The sequence below is a fragment of the Nannospalax galili genome, unplaced genomic scaffold (assembly GCF_000622305.1).
Source record: "Nannospalax galili isolate Female #2095 unplaced genomic scaffold, S.galili_v1.0 scaffold359, whole genome shotgun sequence".
Classification (NCBI taxonomy): Eukaryota; Metazoa; Chordata; class Mammalia; order Rodentia; family Spalacidae; genus Nannospalax; species Nannospalax galili.
This window is the reverse complement of record NW_008347042.1, coordinates 6,580,359-6,608,132: the sequence shown is the minus strand read 5'-3', so window position 1 is coordinate 6,608,132 and position 27,774 is coordinate 6,580,359. Positions and strand designations below refer to the sequence as shown.

The window sequence follows — 27,774 nt, the reverse complement described above, 5'->3', positions numbered from 1 at the left end:
CAAAAACAAAAACAAAAACAAAAAACAACAACAAAAAAAACTTTTGAAAACCTTAAAGAAAGATTTAGAAATATTTTAAAGACTAAAAATTGTATACAGCTTTTCACAGAAAATTAAAATTAAATGTATAATTTCTTTTTTGTTAGTTGTTTTTTTGACACAGGGTATCCTTGTAGCTCCAGTTGCCCTGAAACTTGCTATGTAGAGCAGGCTGCTCTCAGTCTCACAGAATCTGCCTGCCTCTGCCTGCCAAACACTAGAATTAATAGGTGTGAAACAGGGAGTAAGAGTGTCCCCTAAAACAGTCTTAGTCTCTTTAATGAAAGAACTTAAGAAAGGACCCAGATGGAAGCTTTAAGACAATTTTATTAGAATTTTAAAGAAAAATCCTCATGGCAGGTGAGCTGGTAATCTTGGCAGCTGCCTTGAGGAGGAGAATGGTGGGGAGAAGGAAAGAAAGTCATGAAGCCATACTGGTTTAGAGCCTGTGTGGGGGTCACACACAGGGCTGACTGACAGCCCCATGGCTGGAAGAAGGAAGCTTTAGAGGAAAAGTAAAGAAATACAAGAAGCTAGGGACAGCCCAAAGAAATAAAGAAACCATGTTTAGAAAAGGAATATGAAGAAGAAAAGGAGAGATTATACTTTTCTGAAGAATTCAGAAAAGCAGGAAGACTTACAGAGACATCTCTGTCATTGGGTCAAGAAGTCTGTGCTAGGAGGTAGGATTCCAGGCATTAATGTACTAGGTATTCCACCCATCTATTTATCATGACTTAAGGTAGCCCTGCCTTTCTAGGGGTGCTCCTATGACCAGGTGATTGACCAGTGAAACTGGAAAGGTGGGTCCTTCAACACTATAGTCTTGACCAGTTAAACTTATGAAGCTATTTGCTACTCTAATAGTTGGGCCACTATGTCCTGTCTAATTTTACATAAAGTAGGAAAGTATGTCAAGTAAACCCCTAAAGAAAAACCTCAAAACTACCTTAATGGAACAGGTTGATGTGTTTGGAGAAAACTGTGAACCAGTTTACTTCCCAGGATGTTCTTTAAAACGATAGCATGTTCTCTCAGCATGTAGCAGAGCCTAGCAGCTGGATATAATGCTGACAGATTCTGATAGCTTAAAAGAGTGATCAGACAGTCAAAAAAAAGGCCTGTCAAAACTAGTAGTATTCCAGACCTATTGTGCACAGTCTTAGTGCATGCTCTTTGAAGAGTGACATCAGAAGTTTCATATCAGTTGGTTCACGTTGTATGTTCAATAGTTTAGTTCTCTTAAACAAGGCAGTAGCAGATAACCACGCACGTGATGGTAGCACAGTATGCACAACTGCTGCACTATCCCATCTAATGTTGCATTCTTGACCAAAACTGTGTCAGATGAAAATAAACAGGAAAAGTGAGAACAAGCAAAGAAGTAAAAAACAGACACAAGACTACCTGCTAGAGGGTTCAGCAACAATTAATTGACAAAGAAGTCAGCCATTATTCATTGTTCAAATAACCAATGTAAACTATGATTTAAGACTAAAGAAAGAGGTGTGGTGGCTCTGATGACAGCAGACCACCAGAGAGTGCCCACTTCTGGCGTTGACCAGATCTTAAACAGGATTGTAGAAGACAATTTCCAGAAACTAGGGAAAGACATCCTGTCTCCCTATTGGCTGGTACTTCCAATGGGCGGGGCCTGACACAGAGTGGGAACTAGGAAGGGGAGCCAGGAGCCATCTTGGGATAGAAGCCAGGAGCTTCTGGTAGAGCGTGATGGTGTAGGAAACTTGCAGCAACTCAAAGACAGAATGGACCAACTCCCTGTGGACCTGGGGTGAGATCACTGGCCCTGGAGGCATGAGCAAATGCTAGCGGGGCTATGGGCATGGCACGGTCTGATAAGGTAGGCTCTGAGTCACAGCAGCGCTGGGCTAGGTACTGCATACTCATTCCTTTGTAAGTTAATAAGCTCACATAAAATATATTATATGGTTTGTCTGATCATGCAGGGGACCCAGAGAGAATTTGGGCCACACATCCCCATATAAGCACAGGAAGCACATAGAACACCAAATAGACAGGATCATAAAAGAAACTCCCCATGACATATCATAGTGAAAACAATAAATGTACAGAACAAAGAGAGAATACTTAAAGCAGCAAAAGAAAACAAGTCACCTATAAAGAAAAGCCTATCAGAATTACAGCTGACTTATCAATGCAAACTATGAAAGCCAGAAAAGCCTGGACCAAGGTATTTCCAGTTCTACATGACAACAGATGCCAGCCCAGAATACTTTACCCAGCAAAAATATCTATTATAGTTGAGGGGAAAGAAAAATGTTCCATGACACGAAAAGCCTGAAAGAATACATGTCCACAAAACCAGCCCTTCAAAGAATACCTGAAGCAATATAGAGAGCAGGCAAGGAACAGCTATACCCCAGGGGCAACGAAAGAAATTAAATGAAAGTATAATTGTGGAACCACAAAATTAGAGCATACAAACAGCAAGCAAAATGATGGCAACCAATACGCATCTTTCAATAATAACTTTAAATATCAACAGACTGGACTCCCCAGTCGAAAGACACAGGCTAGTTGAATGGATTAAGAAACAAAATCCATCCCTTTCCTGTCTGTAAGAAATCCATCTCATCTTCAAGGACAGGCACTACCTTAAGGTAAAGGATGGAAAAGAATATTCCAAGAAAATGGCACTAAGAAACAAGCAGGGGTTGCAATTCTAACATCTGACAAAATGGACTTCAAAGTAAAACTAATAAAAAGAGATAAAGAGGGTCACTTCATTCTGATCAAAGGAACATTTAAGCAAGAATACATTACAGTTGTTAACATATATTCACCAAACCCTGGCACACCCAAATTCATAAAAACAACAGTACAGGACTTTCACATACAGATTAACCCCAGGTCAGTAACAGTAAGGGACTTCAGTACCCCACTGTCTCCATTAAAGATGTCTGAATTAAATGATAGCATACACCAAATGGACCTAACAGACATCTTTCAAATATTCCACTCAAGCACCAAAGAATACACTTTCTACTCAGCAGCCCATGGAACTTTTTAAAAAATTGATCACATATTGGTCCACAAAACAAAACTCAACAAAAACAAAAATATTGAAATAATTTCACGCATTCTATCAGACAACTCAATAATACTCAAAATCAACACTGGATGAAGCCCTAGTCACTACACAAAGTCATGGTGATTGAAAAACACACTGCTAAACAATGAGTGCGTCAAAGGAGAAATTAAGAAAGAAATAAAAGAATTCCTGGAATTCACCGAGAAGGACTATACAACACAACAAAACCTTTAGGACACTTTAAAATCAGTCCTAGGAGGGAAGTTCATAGCTCTAAATGCCTACATTAAAAAATTAGAAAGAGCTCAAATAAATGACCTAACACTGCAACGCTGGAAAGACAAAAACAAATGAAACCCAAACCCAGTAGAAGAGAAGAAATAAAAAAGAAACAGAACAGATATTAACGAAATAGAAACAAAGAAAGCACTACAAAAACTCAATGAATCTAAGAGCTGGTTCTTTGAAAAGCTAAACGAGATCTACAGACCTTTAGCCCAGTTAACCAAAAGAAAGAGCAAATCCAAATCAACAAAATCAGAGATGAAAAGGGAAACATCACAACAAACACCCAGCTGGAATGTAAACTGGAAGCATTCCCATTCCGGTTTTTACATTTCAGATCATTATAAGGGAATAATTTAAAAACCTATATGCTACCAAATTTGAAAATCTAAAAGAAATGGATGGATATCTAAAATCACAGGAACCACCAAAGTTAAACAAATAAGAGATCAACAGTTTAAACAGACCCATAACGTGTGAGGAAATTGAAACAGTAATAAAAAGCCTTCCAACCAAAATAAGCCTAGACCCAGATGGATTTACAGCAGAATTCCACCAGACATTTAAAGAAAACCTCCAAACAAAACTACTTAAATTATTCAAAAATATAGAAACAGAGGGAGAACTCCCAAATTCCTTCTATGAAGCCAGAATCACTCTAATACCCAAAAAGGGTAAAGATACAACTAAAAAAGAAAATTATAGACCCATATCCTTAATGGACATAGATGCAAAAATTCTTAACAAAATACTTGCAAACCACATACAGACACACATCAAAAAGATCATTCACCACGATCAAGTAGGCCTTATCCCAGAGATGCATGGATGGTTCACCATCTGCAACTAAATAAATGTCATTAATCATATAAATGTACTCAAAGTCAAAACCCACATTGTCATTTCAATAGATGCAAAAAAGGCTTTTGACAAAATTCAGCATGCTTATATGTTCAAAGTCCTAGTGGGAATTGGGCTGGAGGGAACATACCTCAACATTACTAAAGCTATATACAACAAACCCACAGCCAGCATCATTCTAAATGTAAAAAACTGGAAGCATTCCCATTAAAATCAGGAACCAGACAAGGATGTTCACTATTTCCACTCCTTTTCAACATAGTGCTTGAAACTCCTTCTAGAGCAATAAAACAGGAGAGGAAATTAAAGGACTACTAAGTGGAAAAGAAGAAGTCAAACTATCACTTTTTGCAGATGATATGATACTATACCTAAGAGATGACAAAAGTTCCACCAGAAAAGTCCTAAAACTGATCAACACTTTCAGTATAGTGGCAGGTTATAAAATCAATCTACAAAAATCAGTAGCCTTTCTATATACCAATAATAAGCAGTTGGAGAGAGAATATAGGGAAATGCTCCCATTCACAATAGTTGAAAAAAATATCTTAGAATAAATCTGACCAAAGACACCAAAGTTCTCTACAATGAAAATTTTAAAACATTAGAGAGATTGAGGAAAACACCAGGCGATGGAAGGACCTCCCATGCTCATGGATTGGAAGAATTAATATTGTGAAAATGAACATCCTACCAAAAGCAATATATAGATTCAATACAACTCCAATCAAAATCTCCATGACATACTTCATACAATTAGAAAAAAAAAAATCCTTAATTCATAGGGAAGCACAAAAGACCCCAGACAGCCAAAGCAACCCTGAGGACAAAGAGCACTGCTGTGGGCATTGCTATACCAGATCTCAACATGTACTACAGAGCTATAGTCTCCAGATCTCAATGTATACTACAGAGCCATAGTCATAAAAACAGCATGGTACTAGCCCCAAAACAGGAACATTATTGAAGATCCAAACCTGAGTACACGCAATTTCAGCCACCTGATATTTGACAAACGTGCCAAAAACACACAGCGGAGGAAAGACAGCATCTTCAACAACTGGTGCTGGCAAAACTGGATCTCTACATGTAGAAGAATGAAACTAGATCGTTATCTTTCACCTTGCACAATAGTCAACTCCAATTGGATCAAAGACCTCAATGTGAAACAGGAAACACTGAAATTATTAGAAGAAAATATTGGCAGTAACTTACAAGATATAAGTGTAGGAAAGGATTTTCTAAATCAGTAGTTGCTCAGGAATTAAGGTCAGCAACCAACAAGTGGGACCTCATTAAACTAAAAAGCTTCTGTACAGCAAAAGAAACAATCAAAAAAGTGAAGAGAAAACCCACAAAATGGGAAAAAATCTTTACCAGTGACACATCTGACAGGCGTTTAACATCCAGAATATATAAATAACTCAAAAAACAAAGAGTTGAGAAACTAAATGACCCAATAAAAAGATGGCCTAAAGATCTAAACAGAGAGTTCTCAAAGGAAGAAATAAAGATGGCTATGAAACATTGCAAAAAGTGTTCAACATCCTTAGTAATTAGGGAAATGCAAATTAAAACCACCCTAGGGTATCACCTTACCCCAATCAGACTGGCTAGGATCAAGAGAACAAGTGATACCAAATGCTAGTGAGGATGTGGAGAAAGGGGAACGTGCAGTCACTGCAGTGGGATTGCAAACTTGTGCAACCTCTATGGAAAACAGTGTGGATAATTCTTAAAAAACTAAAAATGAACCTACCATTGACCCAGTTATACCACTCCTTGGCATATACTCAAATGACTCATCCTATTGTAGAGACACTTGTGCAACCATGTTTGTTGCTGCTCTTTTCACAATAGCTAAGAGATGGAAGCAATCTAAGTGCCCCTCAACTGACAAGTAGTTAGCAAAAATGTGGTATATTTAAACAATGGAGCTCTATTCAGAGTAAAGAAAAATTAAATAATGAAATTTGCAGGTAAATGGATGGATCTAGAAACTGTTATACTAAGTGAAGTTACACAGACTCAACAAAAACAAACCAAACAGCATATGTTCTCCCTCATATGTGGATCCTAGCAACAAATCCTTTTAAATTCCAGGTCCTTTTAAATAAGATGATGCTATACAGCAGTCCTGTCTTCATGAAATAACTACCATCATCACGGCTTCAGCTGAGCCTGATCTCTAAACAACGTCATGATCAGGCTTGTTGATGGTTGTGCTGATTCATTAAAGGAGGGCCAAACAGGGTCATTGGACCTCACCACTTTGTCCAACCACTCTTCCCAGCAACTGAATATAATTTGACCCTAATCACACATGGCCTCCTGCATTTGGGGAGGGCTAAAGAATACAATCTAGGGAAGGCTAAGAAGAGAAGGCATGATCCATGATTGGTAAAGGCTTTCCAGTGTGCATACCCTCAGGGTATACATATACTTCAGCAACCCCTCAGTTATCTCAAAGCCTTTGAGAGGGAACTGACACTGATTTTAACCACTCCAACAGCTATCAAAATACTTTAAAGCAAACCTGAATCTGTCACACTGGAGTCCAGCCTTGGAAGACAAAAGAAAAATGAGGAGGGACCCAATAGAAGGATGCTTTTGGAAGCCCTTGTTAAAAAACTTCAATGGACTCTCATATGAACATTTGAAAATTGCCCTGTTCTAATTTTTTTCTAGTTCCCTGTCTAGAACTTGTAATGTTAATTACTCTTCCTTTACTTCTTCTTCACATCTCCTATTCATGATTCAAACTTTTTTTCCTCCTTGAGATAAGAGTTATGCAATTTGGGAGTCTTTCAGATAGACCCACTGAAGGAGTACTCCAGTTACACACCCTGCATCCTTGTTCAACATGGAAGAAGCCAGAACAATTCCATACTGGCAATTTGGGTAATCTCTTTAGAGGATGGTACGATAAGAATAGGAGGTAGGAATTGGCTAGGCAGTTAGGCTAAAAAGACCCCAAAGAAAAATAGCCAGTTTCTTGGCTTAAATTCAATGTCCTTGGGCCTCTTAGCAACCTACTCCATTCCAAAGGCTAAAAATGTCAAAAATATTTGAGAGTTTTTATCTAATCCTTAAATCTTAGGGTTACTTCTTCAGAAGGGGGCATGTTAGAGTAGCCAAAAGTCCCATTAAAAAATTAAAGAAGCAGAATGAGTACATGACTTTATTAGAAAAAAAAGTGATGGGGAGATATGGGAGGAGTTGGAGGGGAGGAAGTGTGCATGGATTTGATCAAACCACGTTATATGCATGTATGAAATTCTCAATAAATTATTTATTTAAAAAATAAATAAATAAAAACAAAAAATTTCATTAGATGAATGGACATGCTGAATAAAGAGAATACATATACACAGGCACCTCTGTATAAGAGAGGTGGAGAGATATATAAGGGCTGGAGAGATGGCTCAGCAGGTAAGAGCATTGACTGTTCTTGCAGAGGAACCTTGTTCAATTCCCAGCACCCATATGGTGACTAACAACCATCCATAACTCCAGTTCCAGGGGATCCAACACAGGTACTGCATGACTTGGGTACACTTACATACATACAGGCAATACAGTCAAACAAAACTAAAGAAATAAAATATTTTTTTAAAAAAGAAATTATTCATCCCCAGAACAGGAGAAAATCTCATTCCAGCAACATAGGTGCACCTGAAGGATTGGGTTAAGTCAAAAGGCCAAAGACAAAGAACAAGATCTCATTCCTAAGTGGAATCCCTAGTAGTCAACTTGGGTGCAGAAGGATGTACCGTGTTTGCCAAGGACTGGGATCAGGAAGAATGGGGAGCTATCAGTCAAAGAGTAGTTTCACTTTAAAAAAGTTCTGTAGATTTGATACACAGAAATGAGAATAATCACTAACAGTGGCGTACTGTATCATTAAAATTTACCAGAAATTTAAATGTTCTCACTCGCAGAGAGGGAGAGTAGAGAGGAAAAGAGGAATAGGTAAAGAAATAAAGAAAGAGAGGAGAGATAGAGAAAACAATGGTAACTATGAGGTGATGAATATGTTAATTAGCTTAACTGTGTGTCGTTATTCCACAATGTACACGTATATGAAAACCTCACATTGTACACTTGAAATATATGTATAATGTTGTCAATTCTATTTCAATAAAAATGAGAAAAGGAATCTTAAACAAAAAGGAATATTGGGGGCTGGAGAGATGGCTCAGCAGTTAAGATTACTGACTGCTCTGGCAGAGGACCCAGGTTCGATTGCCAGCACCCACATGATGGCTAGCAACCATCTATATCTCCAGTTCCAGAAGAATCCAAAACCCTCTTCTGAACTCTGTGGGCACTGTATGTGAATCCCAGGGATCAAACTTAAATTACCACGTTTGGCAGCAAGCGTCCTTACTCACTGAAGCATTCTGCCAGCCCGCAATTTTTAAGGGCATTAATGTTATGCTTTTTGTTGTTGTTGTTCTTTACAGTGATACAAAAATCACTGTGTAAATAATTTGAGAAATTTGTTGTTAAACCTATCACATATAGTCAGGTAATATACTTAAATTAAAATTAAAACAGAATGATGAGGAGTCAATCTTCACAGAAATGAGCAACTGATAACCTGAAATTAGCAGAAGACTGACTACAAAACCATTCAGATACAAACAAGAGGATTTTATGACACACAAAGATATATTTAATTTTTATCTCTTCTGTTTTTCTAGATGACATAAGGTAATAATTATCACACTTTTCTACAAAACAGCTCAAATGAAGATAGATTGGGATCATAGAGAAAGACTTCTCTGTGTAGAGGAGCATTGAGTTAGTAGAGCTCTGCTTTAGATTCTAAGAAGATAAGGTAGACAGTAAGCTCTAGAGCAACAACTACAAGGATGATTTTTAAATGATGAAAACATCACTCAGGAATGCAATCAATTTTAAAACAGCTCTCGCTTCAGAAAGAATAAGAATGAATTTATGCAGATCCAAATACAATTAACTGTGGCCTTACTGACATGTTTCAACACGGAAGCAGTGTCATAATTTTTACAATCTCAGAACAAGAGCAACAACAACAAAATTATATTCTGCACATTTTAAAAATTAATTGAGGGGAACATCAAGTAGGCAGGATTATCTGACCTTTAGCTTTTAGGCTGGTGGAAGGTAGTTGTCTGTGAAGTTAATATTCCAAAGGCTTCACCTGGTAGTTTAAAGGATATTATATCAGAAGGAGGTAAGTTCAAATTGGTCAGTAAGGAATTAAAAATAGTTCAAGATAATTTAATGTTTGATATAAATCATTCCAAGTCTCTGCAATCATGAAAATCAGTCAATCAGCCTTGCAGAACCTTCAATATAGGTAGGGCTTTTCTAGGAGCATTTTTTCTCAATACTCAATTCAAAATAAAGACACAAATGAGAAACACAGGAAATCATGACAGGAGACCTGTACAAAACAACATAGATACAAATTCACCAACAGGGTTGTGTGATCGTAATTATTATTTCGTATCATTTGTGTATGCTACACAAATAGAAATTATGTAAGAATTAAATATATATTTGTGTTGTCAGAAACTCCCCTTAAACAAGAATCTGAATGGTTTTGAAGCCTCTTGCTGATTTAAGGCTATCTGTTGCTCAGTTCAGCGTAGCTTGACTATCCAACCTCCTGCTTTAATTTCCAATATGTTGAATGACTATATGTAACGAGTTCAACAACAATGTAGACAAAATATTTGGACAAGTGACTTTTCATGATTACCAAGAATAAAAGAAAAGTAGGTGATTGAAAATTATCTCTTTAATGTAAATATATTAAAAACCCAAGTCTAACACAGGAATAGTAAGATTGGAGACAGACATATGCTCTTTAAAAGTGACAACTTTGATACTGAAAGATTTAAATAGAGAACGAAATGGGAGGAAAATAAACTTTTCTTCTAAAAGTACCCATAGGTCAACAAAAGTTGGCACTGAAGTCTATCAGGTGTGAGCCTTCCAGTTCCTCCATCAAAAAAATTGTCTCCTTTTCCTATTCGCTTCCTGCTCTCTTTGGTGACTTCTAGCTCTGGCTATCCTCTCCACACAGGGTTTGCACCCCCTTCCTCATGTGACTCCTTTCCCTCCTCTTGGAAACAGTGCATCCGTTGGGGGCGGGGGGGGGGCAGGGGGGCAAGCAGATGCACAGATGCCTCCCTTGGCCAGAGAGGATGGTGCAGGGTGTCAGGCCTTTTTTCCTGCAACACACTTTGCTAAAAGGATGTGAGTTTTACCTGGTGTCCTGCCCTGCCTCTGATCTTTCTTTGGGTACTTGGTAGAGGTCTGTGAGGCAGAACCTTGAGTCAGTGTGAAATCTCCATGTCCAAGGTCCCCAGCCTTCCCAAATAGATGATCCAGTCTAGGCATGGCCTTTATGAACTTGTTTTCCTTCTCTTGTGCAATACCAAGGACAGAGTATCTCCTTGTCCTCATTAGATGTTTCTTTACTTTGTGGTCCTGCATGCCAAGGCCTCATACTTGCTCCTGATTTTGTAGACTACTTTTTCTTTGTGTTGAGTAAGGAGTGCCTTTCTCTGCTTTCATGAAGAGTCATTTCTTTCTGCATCTGTGCAGCAGGAAACGGGTGTTTTCTGCAGTGTGTTGTTTCCAAGTTATTGCAAGAACAGGGTCAGTGCAGTATGCAGGTCTTGACCTCTTTAAAATGCTATTTGTGAATAATTAAATGTATGTGCTTTTAAAATTTTTTGTGTATAATCACTAATTACTGTTAAGTGGTTAAAACAAATAGTTTCTGATTATTGCAATTAAAGATTATTTTATATATTGCTTTTCTAAACTGAAATTATATTTTAATCAATTTGAAGTATTTATTAGTGATTTTGAAAAATATTAGGGAAGTGATTTATATGTATATAGAAATAAATATGTATATGTATTTATTCACTCTTTTAGTATGTAGTTATTCTTGTTCCATATGTAACTATATTTCCATTATTTATTGTTCTAATATGATCTCCAAAGTCAAGAGTAGCTACTGGGATTCCTTGATTTTTTTTTCTTATTTCTCTGCAGTTCATACTTTTATATAGTTGTATAGGCTAGTGGATATGAGATTCTGTGATTTGGAACTAGTCTGTAAGCTCACCCTATGATCTTATAATTTAAAACACAGTATGTAAATCAGTATTATGTTTCTTGAGAGACTACGTATTCTAAAACACTAATGGTGTATATTTACATACTAAATTTTTATTCTTTAGTGTCATAAATTATGTTCTCATTCCTGTTTATACACAAATTAAAATCCTCACAGCACCCCCCTACACCCAAACAAAAACATAGTGAGGTGCTTAGTTCCAGTAAAATACACAACTTTGTAGTATATTATAGTTTTTCATAAAATGGTCCAAAATAAAATGTGATATGATCATAACACAAATTTGCTCTGCAATATAAATATAGAATTAACACAGTGCATATTACTGTCCTTCATCTGATCCTTGTTATTGCTATGTACAGATAAAGGCATGGCAGAAAAACAGGGAAAGTTCAGGGTGCCTGAGAAAGAAAAAGGCCCTTAGCATGGAATCCAACTTCTGATCAAGAATCAAGAAACTTGCATAAAATTGGTAAAGCTAAGATTGCCTATAGAGATAAGGTGTTTTCTGGGACACACCTCAACTATGACTGCTGAAAACAAATGATGTATGCTTACTTAGGGCCAAAATGTTTGTACCCTTGAGCTTCATTTGCCCGTCCTTTACCATCTCTAGACCTAAATAGTGTACCTCATAAAACCACCTTAAAATTTCATTTACAAAAGAAAATTTTCTATGCCAAGAAAACAGTAATCTACCGTGTGTGTGTGTGTGTGTGTGTGTGTGTGTGTGTGTGTGTTAGTGTGTGTATGTGTGTTTGAGACAGGATTTCTCTGTTGCCCCACCTGGCCTGGAACTTCATTATTTTGATCAAGCTGGCTTTGTTCTCACAGAAATCCACTAGACTCTGTTTTCCAACTGCTGACATTAAGTGTGTACCACCATGCATGCCTGGCAGCATCTTATATAATTGTACATGTAAATTTCTTAAATTTTAAAGTTTTAATTTAAGTTTTGTTGTAAATTATATCCTTTGAGGAAGGTAGCCTAGAAAGCCAGAGTATCTTGTCCAGTCATGTAAAGACAGTTAAGTACAATGCTAGGAAATTCACATTCCTGTCTTGGGTTTGTTGGGTCTTTTTGTCATATAGTCCCCTGCATGAGTAGGAAACTCACTAACTTTGGTTTACTGTGTCTCATCTTGAAGTTCTTTTCTGCATCACAGTGAAGGACACAACTTTCCCTGGCTTGAGCTCCCTAAGGAGATAAGCAGCTCTTCAGCCTGTGTCCCCCGACCTACTGCCTCTGAGTCCTTATATTTAGGATTTGGTCTTTTAGAAAGATGAGATCATTTACCAGGACTTAACATAGCAGTTGAGAATTCCTATACTATGGTTTTCTGATTATATTTCTGTCCATGAAATTTGTCAGGAAGGATAAAAGATAGGTTGTGATTGGCTGGAAAAAAATGAAACCAGACTTCTGAGAAGTGTGGCTTTCTCCTCACCCTTTCCTGCAGGGTGACAAGCACACCAACAGCTGACATTAGCCACAGCCATGCAGGAACTCTTACAGTTGGAACTTTTGGTTCCATATAATTCTCTATTATATTAGTTTCCATGAATAGTAAAATTATTCTTGTTTCATCTTATTCTCTATTATATTAGTTCCATGAATAGTAAAATTATTCTTCAACTTTTTTCTCATTTTTAAAATGTATGTAATATGATAAGTTGGCAGAGATAATTAAACACATTGTTTTACTCTGTAAAAAAAACCTTAACTACTGAATATAAAATTCAATTCAATTTATTTCATAAAAGTCTGTAAAGAATGTTTGAGTGGAAGTCTACTAGGTCATAAGGTTCAGAATTGCATTTTGTGTTTTTACAGTGTGTCAGCCTCACACGGATATAATTAACCAGACTGGGATGAGCCTGAGAGTGACATGGATTTGCTGACAATGACATAGCTCTCTGGTGTAGCCCCTGTTGGGTTTCTGGTTCTCCCCTGAATCTCCCTCTGCCTCATGCCTTTCTCTGTTTTCTCAGTGACATGACTTGTGGGGTCTGGACTTTTGTCCTTTTTTATGATCTGTGTTTATTCAGCTTCCATTTCAGATATTATTACTTAGCAAATGTTATTTTTCAGCTTATATTTCAATTTTATTGTAAGATATTAAAGACCACAAACTGACATTCTTAAATTAGTCACTGATTGAACATTTTTCTCTAATTTCTCTTTTTTTGCCAATTATATTTTCATTGCATTAAAATGTATTTTACCTGTTGCTTTCACTTGAATTTATTTTTATTTTTATAATTATTATTATTATTATTATTATTATTACTGTTGTTGCTGTGTGTCTGTTTATGTGTGCTTGCATACATTTGAAGACTAGAGGTCAAGTCAGGATTCCTTTCTTATGTGCCTTTCACTTTGTTTCTTGACACAGGTCACTCACTATCCTGGAATACACCTTGTAGGATACTCTGGATGGTCAACTTAGGAAGCTCCTTACAGATTTACCATCCCAGGCCTGATTTCTTTTCTTTCATTTTGTTTTTTTCTATTTTTTAAAATTTATTTTTATGTGTATGAGTGTTATGCCTGCATGTATGTGAGTACATCTGTGTCATGCAATGTCCATGGATGACAGAAGATGGCATCAGAGCCCCTGGAACTGGAGTTACCAACAATGGTTGTTAGCTACCTTGTGTGTGTTGGAATGGAACCCAGGTACTCTGCAAGAGCAGCCAGTGCTCTTTCCATCTCCGCTGTTTTTGTTTGTTTGTTTGTTTTGTTTTTTTGTTTTTTCTTCTTTTGGTCTTTTTGAGACAGGGTTTCCCTGTAGCCCCAGCTGGCCTAGAACTCACTATGTAGATCACGCTGGCCTTGAACTCACATAAATTCACCTGTGTCTGCCTCCCAAGTGCTGGGACTAAAGGCGTGTGCCACTATGCCCAGCCCCTGCTGACTTTTTTTTTTTAAAGAACTGTCATTGGGCATCTGATGGAGTTGAGATTCTTCAGAGGACTTTCATTCTGTGCCTCTTCCTCAAAATCTGACCATAAGCCCTTTCTTTCCACAACTAAATCACCTTTCCAGTAACTGTCCACTTCCTGCAATGACTCCCCACTGTGCTCCTCCTGGCCTTCTGTTAGTCCTCTCACTCACTTTATAGCTCTACCTCCACTTTTTCTTCTACTACCTTGACTCAGTGATGGATACAGCCTCTTTGTAGGGAAGGCTCTCATCGCTATACTACTTTCTCTTTGCTTTCAGTTTTTGCACAGTTCCAGCATTGTTGAGATGGCTATTTGCAAGACACCCTTCAGCACTGTGTACAGAATATTGTTGATGCACAGCATGGTGTCTTTGCTCTATCTTTGAATAAAGAAGCATCTGCATCAGAAATAACTGCAACATAGATATGACATCAGTTTTTTTCTAGGTTCACAAGTCAGCATATTAACAATTATAATATTCTTTGAAAAACTGGCTTAGACTGGAAGCATGACTCAATGATCAGCATGTGTCTAGCATGGAGGGAAAACCTTGGTAACCTCAATAATGAAAAAAGAATCTGAATATTTGTGTGTCTACTTAAAGACATGGGAAAAAAAAAGTACTTGGTTTTGAGTTTACTCTTGATGTTCTGTTCTAACATCATTTTTTCAATATATGAGTGATTCTAAAGAAACTGACATCATAGGATATATGTTTTGCTATAAACACTGAATAATGAAGGGACAGTGAATGGAAGGGAATATGGATACTTTTTGAAAAGACAAACTTTGTTTGATTGGCCTCGATTCCATTTCCTTCCTATGCCCTCCCTAACCTTCACTTTTAAAACAATATTGAGCACCAGATTATATATGAAGCTTGGGGAGGTATAAAAAGGCATGCACACTAAATCATTTACTGAGGACACAAGGGATAAAACATAAGAGGTTTATTCTTTTATCAAGCAATGACAGCAGACAGAGCATCCACATGATGGGAGCATTAAAGAAGGATGTACGCAACAGACTTACGTCAAATCATTAACTCACAGACACTGCATGGTTCATGTTCACAGGGAAGGAAATTACTAAAGAGTAAAGCAGACTCAACCAGTAAAAATGTTGAGCTGATTTTTCTGTTTATTAAATCTATCTCCCTTAATGTTTCCTTAAGCTAAGGAGAAATCTATTGTACCACACAGCTCAGGATGCTATATACACATAAGAGAGTGCACACTATAAAATTCCAGGTTTCTATGCGGTTTTACACAATTTAAACTTGAGTAAAATTTGTATTTAAAAAAGACCTTATTGGATCACCTTTAGCAAATGGAGGTCATTTCAACATCTCATTCACCTTTTTAGCAACGATAAGAGAAAAATAAGTAGAAAAGCTTCTCAAAACACACACACTATTCTCTTAAACCCAACTAACTGGTATTAATCTATTTCTACTGGTCCTCTAATTTCCCCTTTATTAAAAAGGAAGAAGCAATCATTTTACTTCTCTGCAGTGTCTCAAAAGATTCAGTTGGGTTCACAGCTACAGCACGCAGTTGGGAAAGATGCTTTAAGATTATGTAGGACTAGAAGCCATTTAGGAAGATGATAAGGGATGAGGTTCTTTGATGAGTTACACAGGAATTGCAAAAGCAGGGAGAAGCTCTCATTCACTCTCCACTGCAGGTTGGGCCAATCCATCTCTACTGAAAAAACACTAGGTTATTTGGACCAACAATGTAAATTTTGTTTGACTAGGATATAATCCTGGCCACCACATCTCCAGAGTGGTTCCATTTTTCTCTGTCTGGTGTTAGTATCCCTACATGTGGTCCACTCAGAGCAGACACAACTAATGCTCCTTTTCCAAAATTGAAAACATTCATTATTATGCAACACCAGGCTACATAAAAGGATCTATCCTCCGAATAATGAAATAAGCAATTGAAATCCCAGATAAAATTACATTAGTAATAACATACACTCTAGTGAATGAAAGTAAAATGCGTACACAGCATTGCGAACATTGTCACTCTACCTGTTTTTCTCCCTCCCTGTCCATTTTCAATATCGTGCTGCACATTGTTCAGTGAATGTCAGATAGTTTCTCATCTGAATACAGCACAAGGCCAAATTATGCCTTCAAATGACATTTCACTGAAGGTCAAGCAAGTGACTGAAGGCAGGATTTGGTGCAAAATATTAAACATTTCTGATGACAACACAGTTCTAGTTATGAAGGTGTTGAAGGTATCCAGTATGCAGCTCTTAGCATTCCTTATTTCCCTATGACATTTCCTTCAAGGCACAAAAGATTATAAACAGTAGATGGGACAGAGTATTTTGAATTAAGAATTTTAAGTTTACACGAGACCCTTTATTTCTGATTTAAGCATAGCAAAAGGACAGAGAAAAAACAAACTACCCTAAAAGTGAAACGATGCTTAAGTCATCTGAAATTCCCTGCGGTTTACTTTTTTAAAGAATTTTAAATCTGATTATATTGGTTGAAAATACACTGGATTCTTATGAGTGCTATAAATTTCTAATTAAATTTTTACTTAGATGTCTCTAATCAGCCAGTATTATAGTGCATGATTTTGTAAAAAAAAAAAAAAAATCTAGCTTATTTGGACCAACCAAGTGAATTTTGTTTGATTAGGATATAAACTTGGAAAGTTAAGCTGTAATTTAAGTATGGATTAAGTGCAATGTATTGTAAAAAAAACTCTTCCTTCTGAAATTAGATAACAGGGCTCCTTAGGCATCTCCAACCCAAATGATGGTATTTCCTTTCTGAACTTCAGTGATCTCACAGTTTAACTTATTGAGGCGACCATCCAGGATGAAGAGAGAATCCTTGGAGGGAGTCATCAAGTACTGTCCAAATAGACCACTTCCTTGGATGTGCCTGTTCTTCTGGCTCCAGGGCCAGTCTTCCATCTTGAGAGGTTCTTTGAGGCTTTTGATCATCTTGACCTTCCCAGAGGAGAGCTCTACAAAGAGCACATCTGTCTGTTGGCTTGAGCTGCCATAGATGTTGTACTGGTGGGCTTCTGTGAAGGATGGCTGGAAGGCTAGGTCAGATATGTGCAGGTTGGTATGTATGTCAAAAGCATCTAGGATTTCTCCTCTGATGGTGATGTACTGAATTCTCACAAGACCCTTCACATCATTAACGCTGACAAGATAGTGGCCATCTGGGGAGATATATGGTGTGCCTGTTACATCACTATTGAAGCCGATGATTGAGTCAGTCACACTGTCCACCACTAGCTGTGGTGGAAATGCCCCGGTGCTGTCAGACTTGCAGCCGATGAAATAATACCCTCCCAGGTGGGTGTATGCCAAGGACTGTGGAACACACTTAGCGTCCTTCAGGCTAATTGTTTTGATGTATGCCATGGTTTCAAGATCGATTTTGTGTAGTGCAGCTTCTTCTTTATGAAGAATAAATCCAAACCTGAAAAAGATGAAAATCAAAGTTAGACAGGAGCTACGGAGTTACCACCCAAAGAGCATGCATCATGGATAGGTCCATCCAAGCCTAAGTGTTGACTGTCCTCTGAGGTAGAAATCTGTGCACAGATTTCTTAGAATTAATATTTGGAATGTCTGACTTGAATTCTTTCTCTAGGTCATTCGCACTTCCTTTACATCCAAATAATTGCAGCCCCTGCTGAAGGAAGGAAAATAATTCAAAGACAAGGACTTAGTTAATGTAAGCAATCAATTCCACTTTTAAAATAGAAGAGAAAAATAAAATATTATTTTCGATGTCTCTAAGTCTGATACTGTATGAAATCGACTGATACTAAATCCAGCAGGAATAAAAATCTTAACAAAATAATAATTTGTACACCACACACACACACACACACACATACACACAAACACACACACAAACACACAATTTCACTCACTCTATTCACATTTTATATAGTGCTGAAGATGAGTTCAGGGCCTCACATGTGTTTGACCAGCACTGAGCTTCCTCCCTAGCTCATTTGGTTTTTATGTTGTCTTTTAACTATGAAATAAACAGCACGTGTCGGTGGTGAGATGATTGCCTTTTCTCATTTTAATGTATATCAAAGAATTCCTTATAGATACAGATTTATATTATTGTTATTATAAGACATTGGACTTATATTAATTATATTTTAGGATCTTGATTATCTGCTCTTTTTATTTTAAGACAGGATCTTTTAAGACAGGATCTCCCTGTAGCCCCACCTGTCCTGGAACTCACTATGTAGACCAGGATGGCCTTGAACTCACAAAGATCTGCCTGCCTCTGCCTCCCAAGTGCTCAGATTAAAGGTGAGTGCCATCATGCCTGGCTATATACTTTTTTATTATTTTTATTTTATGTGTATGAGTGTATTGCTGCATGTGTGTAAGTGCACCCATGCCATTCAATGCCTGTGGTTCAGAAGGTGTTGGATACCCTGGATTTGTGGAAAGTTATTAGCTAACATATGGGAACTTGGAATCAAATCCAGGTCCTCTGCAAGAGTAATCCATGTTCCTAACCACTGAGCAATCTCTCCAGCCAAATGTGCCATTTTATATTGATCTAATTTTAATGCAACATTTACATTGTGTTGGCTTTCATATTGAGCAACGAAAAAAACTGGAAATTCATGATAATTTTTATTAAAGTCAACTTAATTTTCTCTTTTTAACTCATTTAGTTGTTTGGCAGACTGAATATTTGCTCAAAATTATCAGGAGTTCTAAGTCAAGTACACATATATTTTGAAAATCTGACCTATAGTACGAGGAGATTTCCAGAAAAATCACAACAATTAAATAATAGAAATATAATCTGTGTATTGTGATACGCAGTTGTATCCCAACACCCCAAGTTTGGCTAAAGCAGGATCGTCAGTTCTAGGCTAGCTTGAACTACTCAGCCAAGTTTCCATTTCAAATACCAGAAATAAGAAGAGAAATGGGAATAGACAGAGACAGAGAGAGAGATACAGAAGCAGAGAGTGAGAGCTTGTGTGAGAGAGAAGCAAAATTGTATTTTTATGGTCATTATTCAGTTTTGGGTATTGATTTTGACTGAATGATTGTCTTGTCTGACTATTCCAATATCTCATGTTATAAAGGTCAGAGAAACACTATTCCATCTTCTGTGCATACGTGGGAAAAAAAAAGAGTTCTGTATTATGTTAAGATGAAGCAAAACAAAACAAAACAAAAATAAATCTTTAAAGATAGCCAATTATGTCACTATGCAATTTCTATGTAGTAATCGCCAGAGGAAGTTTATTTATATGAGTAAAAATTGTTTCTATGTATAATACAAGATAGGTTTCATTTCAGGTTATATAGTTTACAATTTCAAACATGTCTTAAGCCAAGACGAAAATGTACATAAATTAATATACTTCATATCATAAACCTGAGATAAATTTTTCAAAAATTAGCATTATGCATAATTCTGGATGAGAGAGTATCTTAGTGCAAAAATTTATTAATGCTTACACAAAATGATATCTGTTTCTACATTTATTACATTACATAAAGTTATTAAGCCATTTTAGCTGTCTTTGAGCAGTTTTCATGAGACTTTTATAGTTACAGAGAATATAAATTTTTATCAAAGAATTCAATGTACAGTTATTCCTTCAAAGAGCTTTCTTAAATAGTTATTAGAGAAAGCATTGTGGATATATTGAAGATCAATTGTCCTTCCTTTTATTGAGTATAGACATTTTAATCGATTGAAAAACTGAAGTTGGCTGGACATGGTGGCACACCCTTTAATTTCACAATTGAGAGTCAGAGGAGGGAGGATCTCTGTGAGTTTGATGCCAGTGTTGTCTACTGGTCTACATAACCAGTTCCAGAGCAGACAGAGCTACAGAGTAGTACATGGACTCAAAAACAAAAACAACAACAACAACAAAAACAAACAAACAAACAAAAAACAACAACAAAAAAACCCTGAAGGGACTGGAGAGATGGAGAGATGGCTCAGCAGTTAAGAACACTGGCTAGTCTGCAGAGCCCCAGGTTCGTTACCCAGCCCCCACATGGCAGCTAACAACCAGCTATAACTGCAGTTCCCGTGAACCCATTGCCCTCTTCTGACCTTCACAGGCATTGCAGGACAGAGGTGCACTTACATACATGCAGGCAATACACTCCTATACATAAATTAAAATAAATACAATATTTTTTAAAAAACTGGTATTATTAGCAATCGATGTTTAATTATTCTCCTTTACTGTTTCCTAATGTAGTAACTATCACTTCTCCTTTGTGCTTGAAATTCTATAATTGAAAATAATTTCTAGTGTATTTCTGAATAATATTTACCATTTCTCACTTGTTTCTGAATTATTTTTTCTGTATCCTTAATATTTCTGTCAGTGTTTTTTCAATAAGCAACTCATTCTATACCTGTTATGGATAAAATCTGAGTCCTGAAGATTTGAAGGAACATTCATATTATTAAAATTTCCAGATATTCTTAGTAATGTTTAGTGCAGAATTATGTATAGGTTTTAATTCTTTTCTAAATAGTAGAAAGAAAACAATGCATCACTCAGGAGGCAAAGGAAGGCAAATCTGTGTGAGATTGAGGCCAGCCTGGTCTACATAAGTGATTTTCAGGCCGTCTGGGGCTACAGGGAGACCCTGTCTCAAAAGGTTCAAAAAATAAAATAAAATAACCTACATCACATGTTTTTACTATTCATCATGAAAAATGTAAAATAATAGGTTTCACTATCCACACTCAGACATGTTTTAATAAAAATTTAACTCCATCTATTGACAAACATACTATATTTCCATGAGTGGATCATTATTATGAATATGTTTGTATATGAATGTCAGTATATATTCATCAATTCATAATTTACAAAATTATAAATTATGAAGGAAGATATTATTTTTCTGATATAAATATAATAAATATAAATTGTACTTGAGCTCAGAGGAAAAGCAGTCATAGGCTCATTTAATGAAAGCAATAAACAAATCAAGTTTTGGCATTTCAGCTGTCCTCTTAACCTTGAGTCTCCTAGTCCCTTTGGGCAATGAATTGTGCATGCTAATGAGGAAGACTGTGCCAAGCTCACTGTTCCCCTGAACTATCTTAACTGTGAGAGTAAAGGATGTGCCCAAGTTTTTCAGATACACCCTGAATTCTTTTGCAGATAATTTTTATTTTTTAAATATTCCAATTGATAAGGCAGATGCCCCAGGAGAGGTAACAAGATGACACGTAATTTGGCCCTGCCCTCTGTTCCCTCAGAGGGACAGCAGAGTCTCAGAAGCAGTGTGGGAGAATACACTGTTCTAGCACTGATTTATTGGCTAGCAAGTGGTGTCTCTAATTCAAAATTTCCCCTTAGGACAGCTTGATAATCAGAAGTCTTCCACTGTTCATTAGACTGTGGTTAATATTTACAAGCCCCTCAATGTCCATGTCTGCTTACCATAGTAAGATTCTGCACGATACTAGTTTGTCTACCATTTATAAGAATGTTAGGATAGAGATCGCAGGCTGAGAAAAGAGCAGTAAAACTGTCACTTGGCTGGCATTTTCCTGGCATGTGAATTGGTCAGATTTGGCATGGGGAATTATTGTAATAGTTTCCTCTCCTGAACTGATTTTTTTAATAGTACCTAGTCAATGAAGTTTATCTTGAGGTTTGTAAAAAGGGGTTCAGCTTTAATTACTATTTTTTCTGCTTCAGATGTGTCATGGGAATTGGGATCAAGCAGTACTTCTTATTTCCAGACCCATTTTTTTACTGTAATAGATTTCATGTAAATCTGATGCTTCCTAGGGTCCTTACTTCCCTAGGTTCAATTCCTGTCCTAGCAGGAGGAGGACAAAGTCTTTCTTTACTGTGTGAATGAAACTAAAATTGTATGTATTACCGAACAGAAAATTAGTAATTTTTAACCTTAAGGGCAGCTTTTTTCTTATATTCATCTCATAATTTCTTTTATCTGTCATATGTTTTTATATCTATTTCTTACTCTCTGAGTTATGTAAAGGCTTTTTGTTAGTTTATTGGTTTTATTTATTGCTGTTGTTGATCTTTTCCTTTTTTAATTTTAATTTTCATCATATATATATTTGCTGTATGTTGTACTGTGTTATGCAAGGAAACTTTTGACCAAGTATATATTGTATGCTGATCACAGCCCCTGACCCCATACCCCCAAGTCATGGTTGACTTAAGTTATCGACTTAACATACCTAGGAAGCAGGAACCTCAATTGGGGAATTTTTTCTATTGAATTGTCCTGTGGACATGTCTGTGAGGCATTTCCTTGACTGTTGAGTGGTTTAGAAGTACCCAGTCCACTGTGGGAAGTGCCACCCCTGGGCAGTTGGCCCTGGGTTGTATAAGAAAGCCTGCTGAGCACAGGTCAGAGGAGTAAGCCAGGAAGCAGCACTCCTCTGAGGTCTGTGCCTTAGTTCCTGCTTTCTGGTGCTCCTGGCTTGAGCTCCTGCTGAGACTTCCCTCAATGATAAACTGTGACACGGAAAGGTAAGACAAATAAATCCATTCCTCCTCAAGTTGGCTTTGGTCATAGTGTTTTATCACAGCAATAGAAAGTTGAGCAAAACACTTTTTACCTACCACTTCTACCCTCTCACCAATTAGTCTCTTTTGTTCTCACAGACGATTTCACTTGTATTTCATGTCATATATGCATACATGATTTTATTTGTGACATATTATTAACATTCGTTTTTAGTAAATGTGAAGGTAAATTTAATATTCACTGGTTTTTGTTTTGTTTTTTTTTGTTTTGTTTTTGTTAGATAGCATCTTCACTATACTAAAATTAGAGACACTGTCACTCAAGCTTCTAGCTGTGATTTAGATGTCCCTTGCTTCTCCCATTCTTATGATGGGAGATTTGGTCCCCAACTTTAAAGTGTACAGGTGGCTAGACATTTAATGGGTTTGGCTTCTCAGAAGTACTGTGCAACCCTGCTCTTCCAGCCTCGACAGCAATTCCCCACCTCCTAGAGACCAAACTGTCGGGGCTGCTCAGTCTTGAATTTTAAGCTTCCAAAACTATGACTTAAATAACTGTATTTTATTTATAAGTAGTCTGTTTGGGGGTGTTTTGCTATAACAGCATGAAGTGCACTACTTCATGGAGATATTTGTTCCATTTATGAGTGCTAAAGAGATCACCTTGATAATGAAAAACTTTTTGCTGTTGTTTCACTGGATATTTTTATTGAATTTTTGTACACCTCATACAAAACATCTCAATTATCTTCATATACTCTTTCCCATCGATTCTCAAACATCCCCCCTAAATTTCATGCATTCTTGTCATATATGCCAAGGCCTATCCAGTCAAGTGTGTGTGCCCAGATGTTCCTCAGTACAGATTCATCCACGGGAGTCTAGTCAGCCTACCTAGAGTCTTTCCCTTAAAGAAGATCAAACCAGGGACTGGGGAGATGGCTCAGCAGTTAAGAACACTTGTTCTTCCTGAGGGACCTGGGTTCAATTCCCAGCACCCACATGACAGTGAACAACTATCCTTAACTCCAGTTCCAGAGGATCTTATACCCTCTACTGGCTTCTGCAGGGCATTGAATGCACATGGTGCACTTATATACATGAAGGCAAAACACTCACACATATAAAATAAAATAAAAACATCCGTAACTACAATTCCAGAGGAATCCAATACCTCTTCTGACCTCCACGGGCATTGCGTTAACATGTGTGCACTTACAGCAATACACATTTTAAAAAAATAAAATATTAAAATAAAATAAAATAAAATAAAAAGACCAAACTACAGAAAAATTAAAAATATGTTAGATCAAAAACCTACTGAAAAATATGCAAACAATACACTAATATGAGTGCATGTGTATACCTGAGGCTATATAACAATAAACACAGTGCCAGACAGGAGAAACCTCCCTTTGAGTTGTTTGTTGGTCAGGGAAATCCAAGAGACTCCCAAAATGACACAGCCCGTTACCACAGCCCTTGATTACCTTCTAAAACTTGAAAGTAAGACTCTATTTCTAAAGACAGGACATACTTTGGAAACAGACTTTGATAACGAAAATCTTGTTTGTATTTTTATTCTCACTTTTATCTAGAGGACCTGTTTTCAGTTTAAACTTTACCTGACCTCCAAATTCCTCACACTGTTAAGGAGCAAATAACTCAGTCTACTTTTTGATTTTCTTCCCTTCAATGCAGGGTTTCATTAAGCTGTTCAGGGTGCTCTGACTTCTGCACTCCAATGATCCTTCTTCCTTGGCCTCCCAAGTAGCTAAGACTACAGATGAATGCCACCACCTTCAGAGGTGCTGCCTCAGGACTTGTCAAGGAGATGGTGCAGTAGACCATGGTGAATGCTCTACACAGAAGTTAGCATCTAAGAAAGACACCTGTGATGCATAAGAATATTTTAATAAAGATCACAAAAAATTTTGTGGCTGACTTTAGAACCTGGACATCTAAGGCTTTGGTAAGTGACAATCAGTGTTATGACTGGTAATTCAGGATCTTTGCAAGGAAGCTACTGGGTAATGTGAGAGAGCAGATCTTCAGAGAGACATATGGCAGAGGCCTTGGGAAACCTTATAGAGTAACAGCTAAAGATCCCACAGGCCCAGGCTCACTCACTGATGCCACATACCTACCATGCTTTCCCTGTGGTTACTTAGATAGTCCCTGAGTGGGTCTGTTCACACAAAGCCTCTCAAAACCATTTCCAGTTGCTCTCACCTCAAAAAGCCTGCAGAGTACCCTATGTCTTTTACATCCATCCTCATAATCATCCTTCCATACACTGTTAAAGGAATTCACAGATTGCATTTAGCATTTCATGTAAATTTTTTATACTTGATGCTAAAAGCATTATTCTCACATGGTACCATGCCTCAAATATTGGAGTAAAAAAAATCTGTAAGATTTGAAGATTATTATCCTATTTCCTTAGTCTTCGTGGGGAACTTCTTATTCCCAGAGTTCTTAGAACTTCTCATCAAAGCTGTTGTCCACATTGCTCATTTTTAATGTTTAAACGCTGAGGTCCAAGTCAGAAACTAGCAAGGAAGATGGCTCTTCTCCACTCTTAACACGAGTCCCCATGCACCTTCAAAGACTTGGAACACCGATCTGTCAACACGTACTGATGGATGGTAAGAAAAAGCAGCAAGTGGAGGCTGATGATGTGAACAAGAACCAGGTCCTTTCATGAAAAACACATGGTTACAATTCACACTTGAAAAAAAGCATATTTTTTTATGCTTTCTGAGGCCTCAATTATTCAAATCATATTCTTTCAAATAAAATTTCACAACAAAAGAATTTCAACAGGAAATGAGTTATATGCAGGCTTTTATGAATAAAACCTTTATCCAAAATGCAATCAAGTGATAGGAACAATCTAAATATGTTCGCAATTATTTACTAAACGTTTTCCTAAAGGATAATCAATGCTTCGTTCCAACTGGAAGGTCAGAAATGCTAAATAATGATATATAGAAATAGCAAGGCCATCACCCAATAATCAATACACAAAAATAAAGCACAATTCATCCTGTGCTGTACCGCATATTGCCAATTGCAAAGACACCTTTCAGTCTTCACCACTGACAGTCTACCTGCACAGAAGCCATGGATGTGACATGAGCCATCGGTCCATAGTTTGGCAATTCTTATTTAGTTGATTTTTATTATCCTACATTGGCCCATATAATCAAAGCATGAATTTTGTTCCTACTTAAATTTTGATTTTATCTGAATTTCACATGAATGAGTAAAATGAGGGGCTGGAGCGATTGTTCAGTGTTGAAGAGGCTGACTGCTCTTGCAAAGGACCCAGGTTCTGTTCCCAGCGCCCACATGGCAGCTAACAACCACCCACAACTCCAGGTCCAGGGGATCTGACACCCTCTTCTGACCTTGACAGGGATTGCACAACACAGGTGCACTTACATACATGCAGGCAATGCACTCATACTCATAACATAAAAATAATAAATGAAATAAAGAGTGGCTTTGCTCCTGTTTTAGAGAGATGAGACTCCCAGAACTACAACTACCACATTTACCAATGATTGTTAATTGGAACAAGGATGATTCCGAACAACTTGATGCTTTGTAGTATTTGTGAAACGAAGGCACTTGGAATTTTTCTGTTTTATAAACATAAGCTGAAAAAACTAAAATAAACAAGCTAATGCCCTTCTACCTCATTTTTGTAAGTATATGACAGAATTTTACTGTAAGGACTGTAATTACAGTATTTCTTTTTCAGCTTTGATTTTTAGGGTTACTTCCTCTAAAGAGAAACAGCATGTGTTCTGCATACTAAATTCCCTATTTTCTTCCTTTGCTGAGATCCTGTTGTTCTGACATATCTGGTATCTGGTTCCTCCAGGACAGTTAAAAGACAAGTGTGTAACAAGTATATAGTACATTCAGAGTGTCTGATCTTGACTTTTAGTGAATAACATGAACATGTAGAAAAATAAGGTATTTAAAAATCTGTATGTTCTGCATACTCTATACACTTTTTCAAATATTGAAGCCTTTTGCCTCTCTCTAAATCTGCTAAAAACTTGGGCCATAAAACTGACAAAACCTTAAGATGCTATTTTAGAGGACTGACTGATGGTGGGTGTGGAGAGACAGCATTAGTAATTCTCCCACTTTTTTGGATAGAGTGTTTTGTGAATAGTTGATGGATAGACAAAAGATGACATGGCAGAAATGAAGTAAAAAAAATAGAAAGAGATAGCTTACAAGTAAAAAGGTAATAATATAAAAACAAGGACTCTATTAATCAAATGATGTTAGCCCATCATCTATTCTGTATCTGCAATGTAGAAATAATGGACAAAAATTCTGATAAGGACTTGCAGCAGGGGTGACAACATGCACAAGACACAAGCAAACTCAATCAGACAAAAAGCCAGCATAGAACTGGGGATTTGGGGAGCAGGCCCCAACCTCAGCCAAGGAACTGTTGACAACTGATTACTGCTGGATGAGGGAGAGTTGATTTTCTTCAATGGAATGACTCTAGATAGGATCACTAGACCCCAGTGGATGAACTTGCACAAAAGGACATCTGGGTACAAAAGCTTGACCAGATAGGCCTTAACATATATTACAGACTGCATGAAATCTAGCGAGGGGGAGGCATGCTCTGGGGGATGTGGCTGGGGGAGGCAGCCTACATATGATTAAGATTTATTGTATGAAATGCACAAAAACTCAATAAAAGTATACACCAAAAATATATAGATTACTGTACTTCCATGGTAAAAAAATATATGATAAGACTACTATCCTCAGGCCTCTTGGGGTAAGTCTACAGCGCAGCTCTCCGCGCCGGGACTCCCTAAGCCACATTCACCCTTCCACCCCACCCCCCA

General features: G+C 37.2%; 1 protein-coding gene across 1 annotated transcript in view; it reads right to left on the bottom strand.

Moving 5' to 3' along the window:
* Window positions 1-15,250: 15,250 nt before the first annotated feature.
* Window positions 15,251-27,774, bottom strand: part of Fstl5 (follistatin like 5) — a 507,104-nt gene continuing 494,580 nt past the window's right edge. The window contains exon 13 of the mRNA XM_008843456.2: window positions 15,251-17,817. Within this exon, the coding sequence (XP_008841678.1) occupies window positions 17,115-17,817 (703 nt within the window). The 3' untranslated portion in view covers window positions 15,251-17,114. The remainder of the gene's footprint in view (window positions 17,818-27,774) is intronic.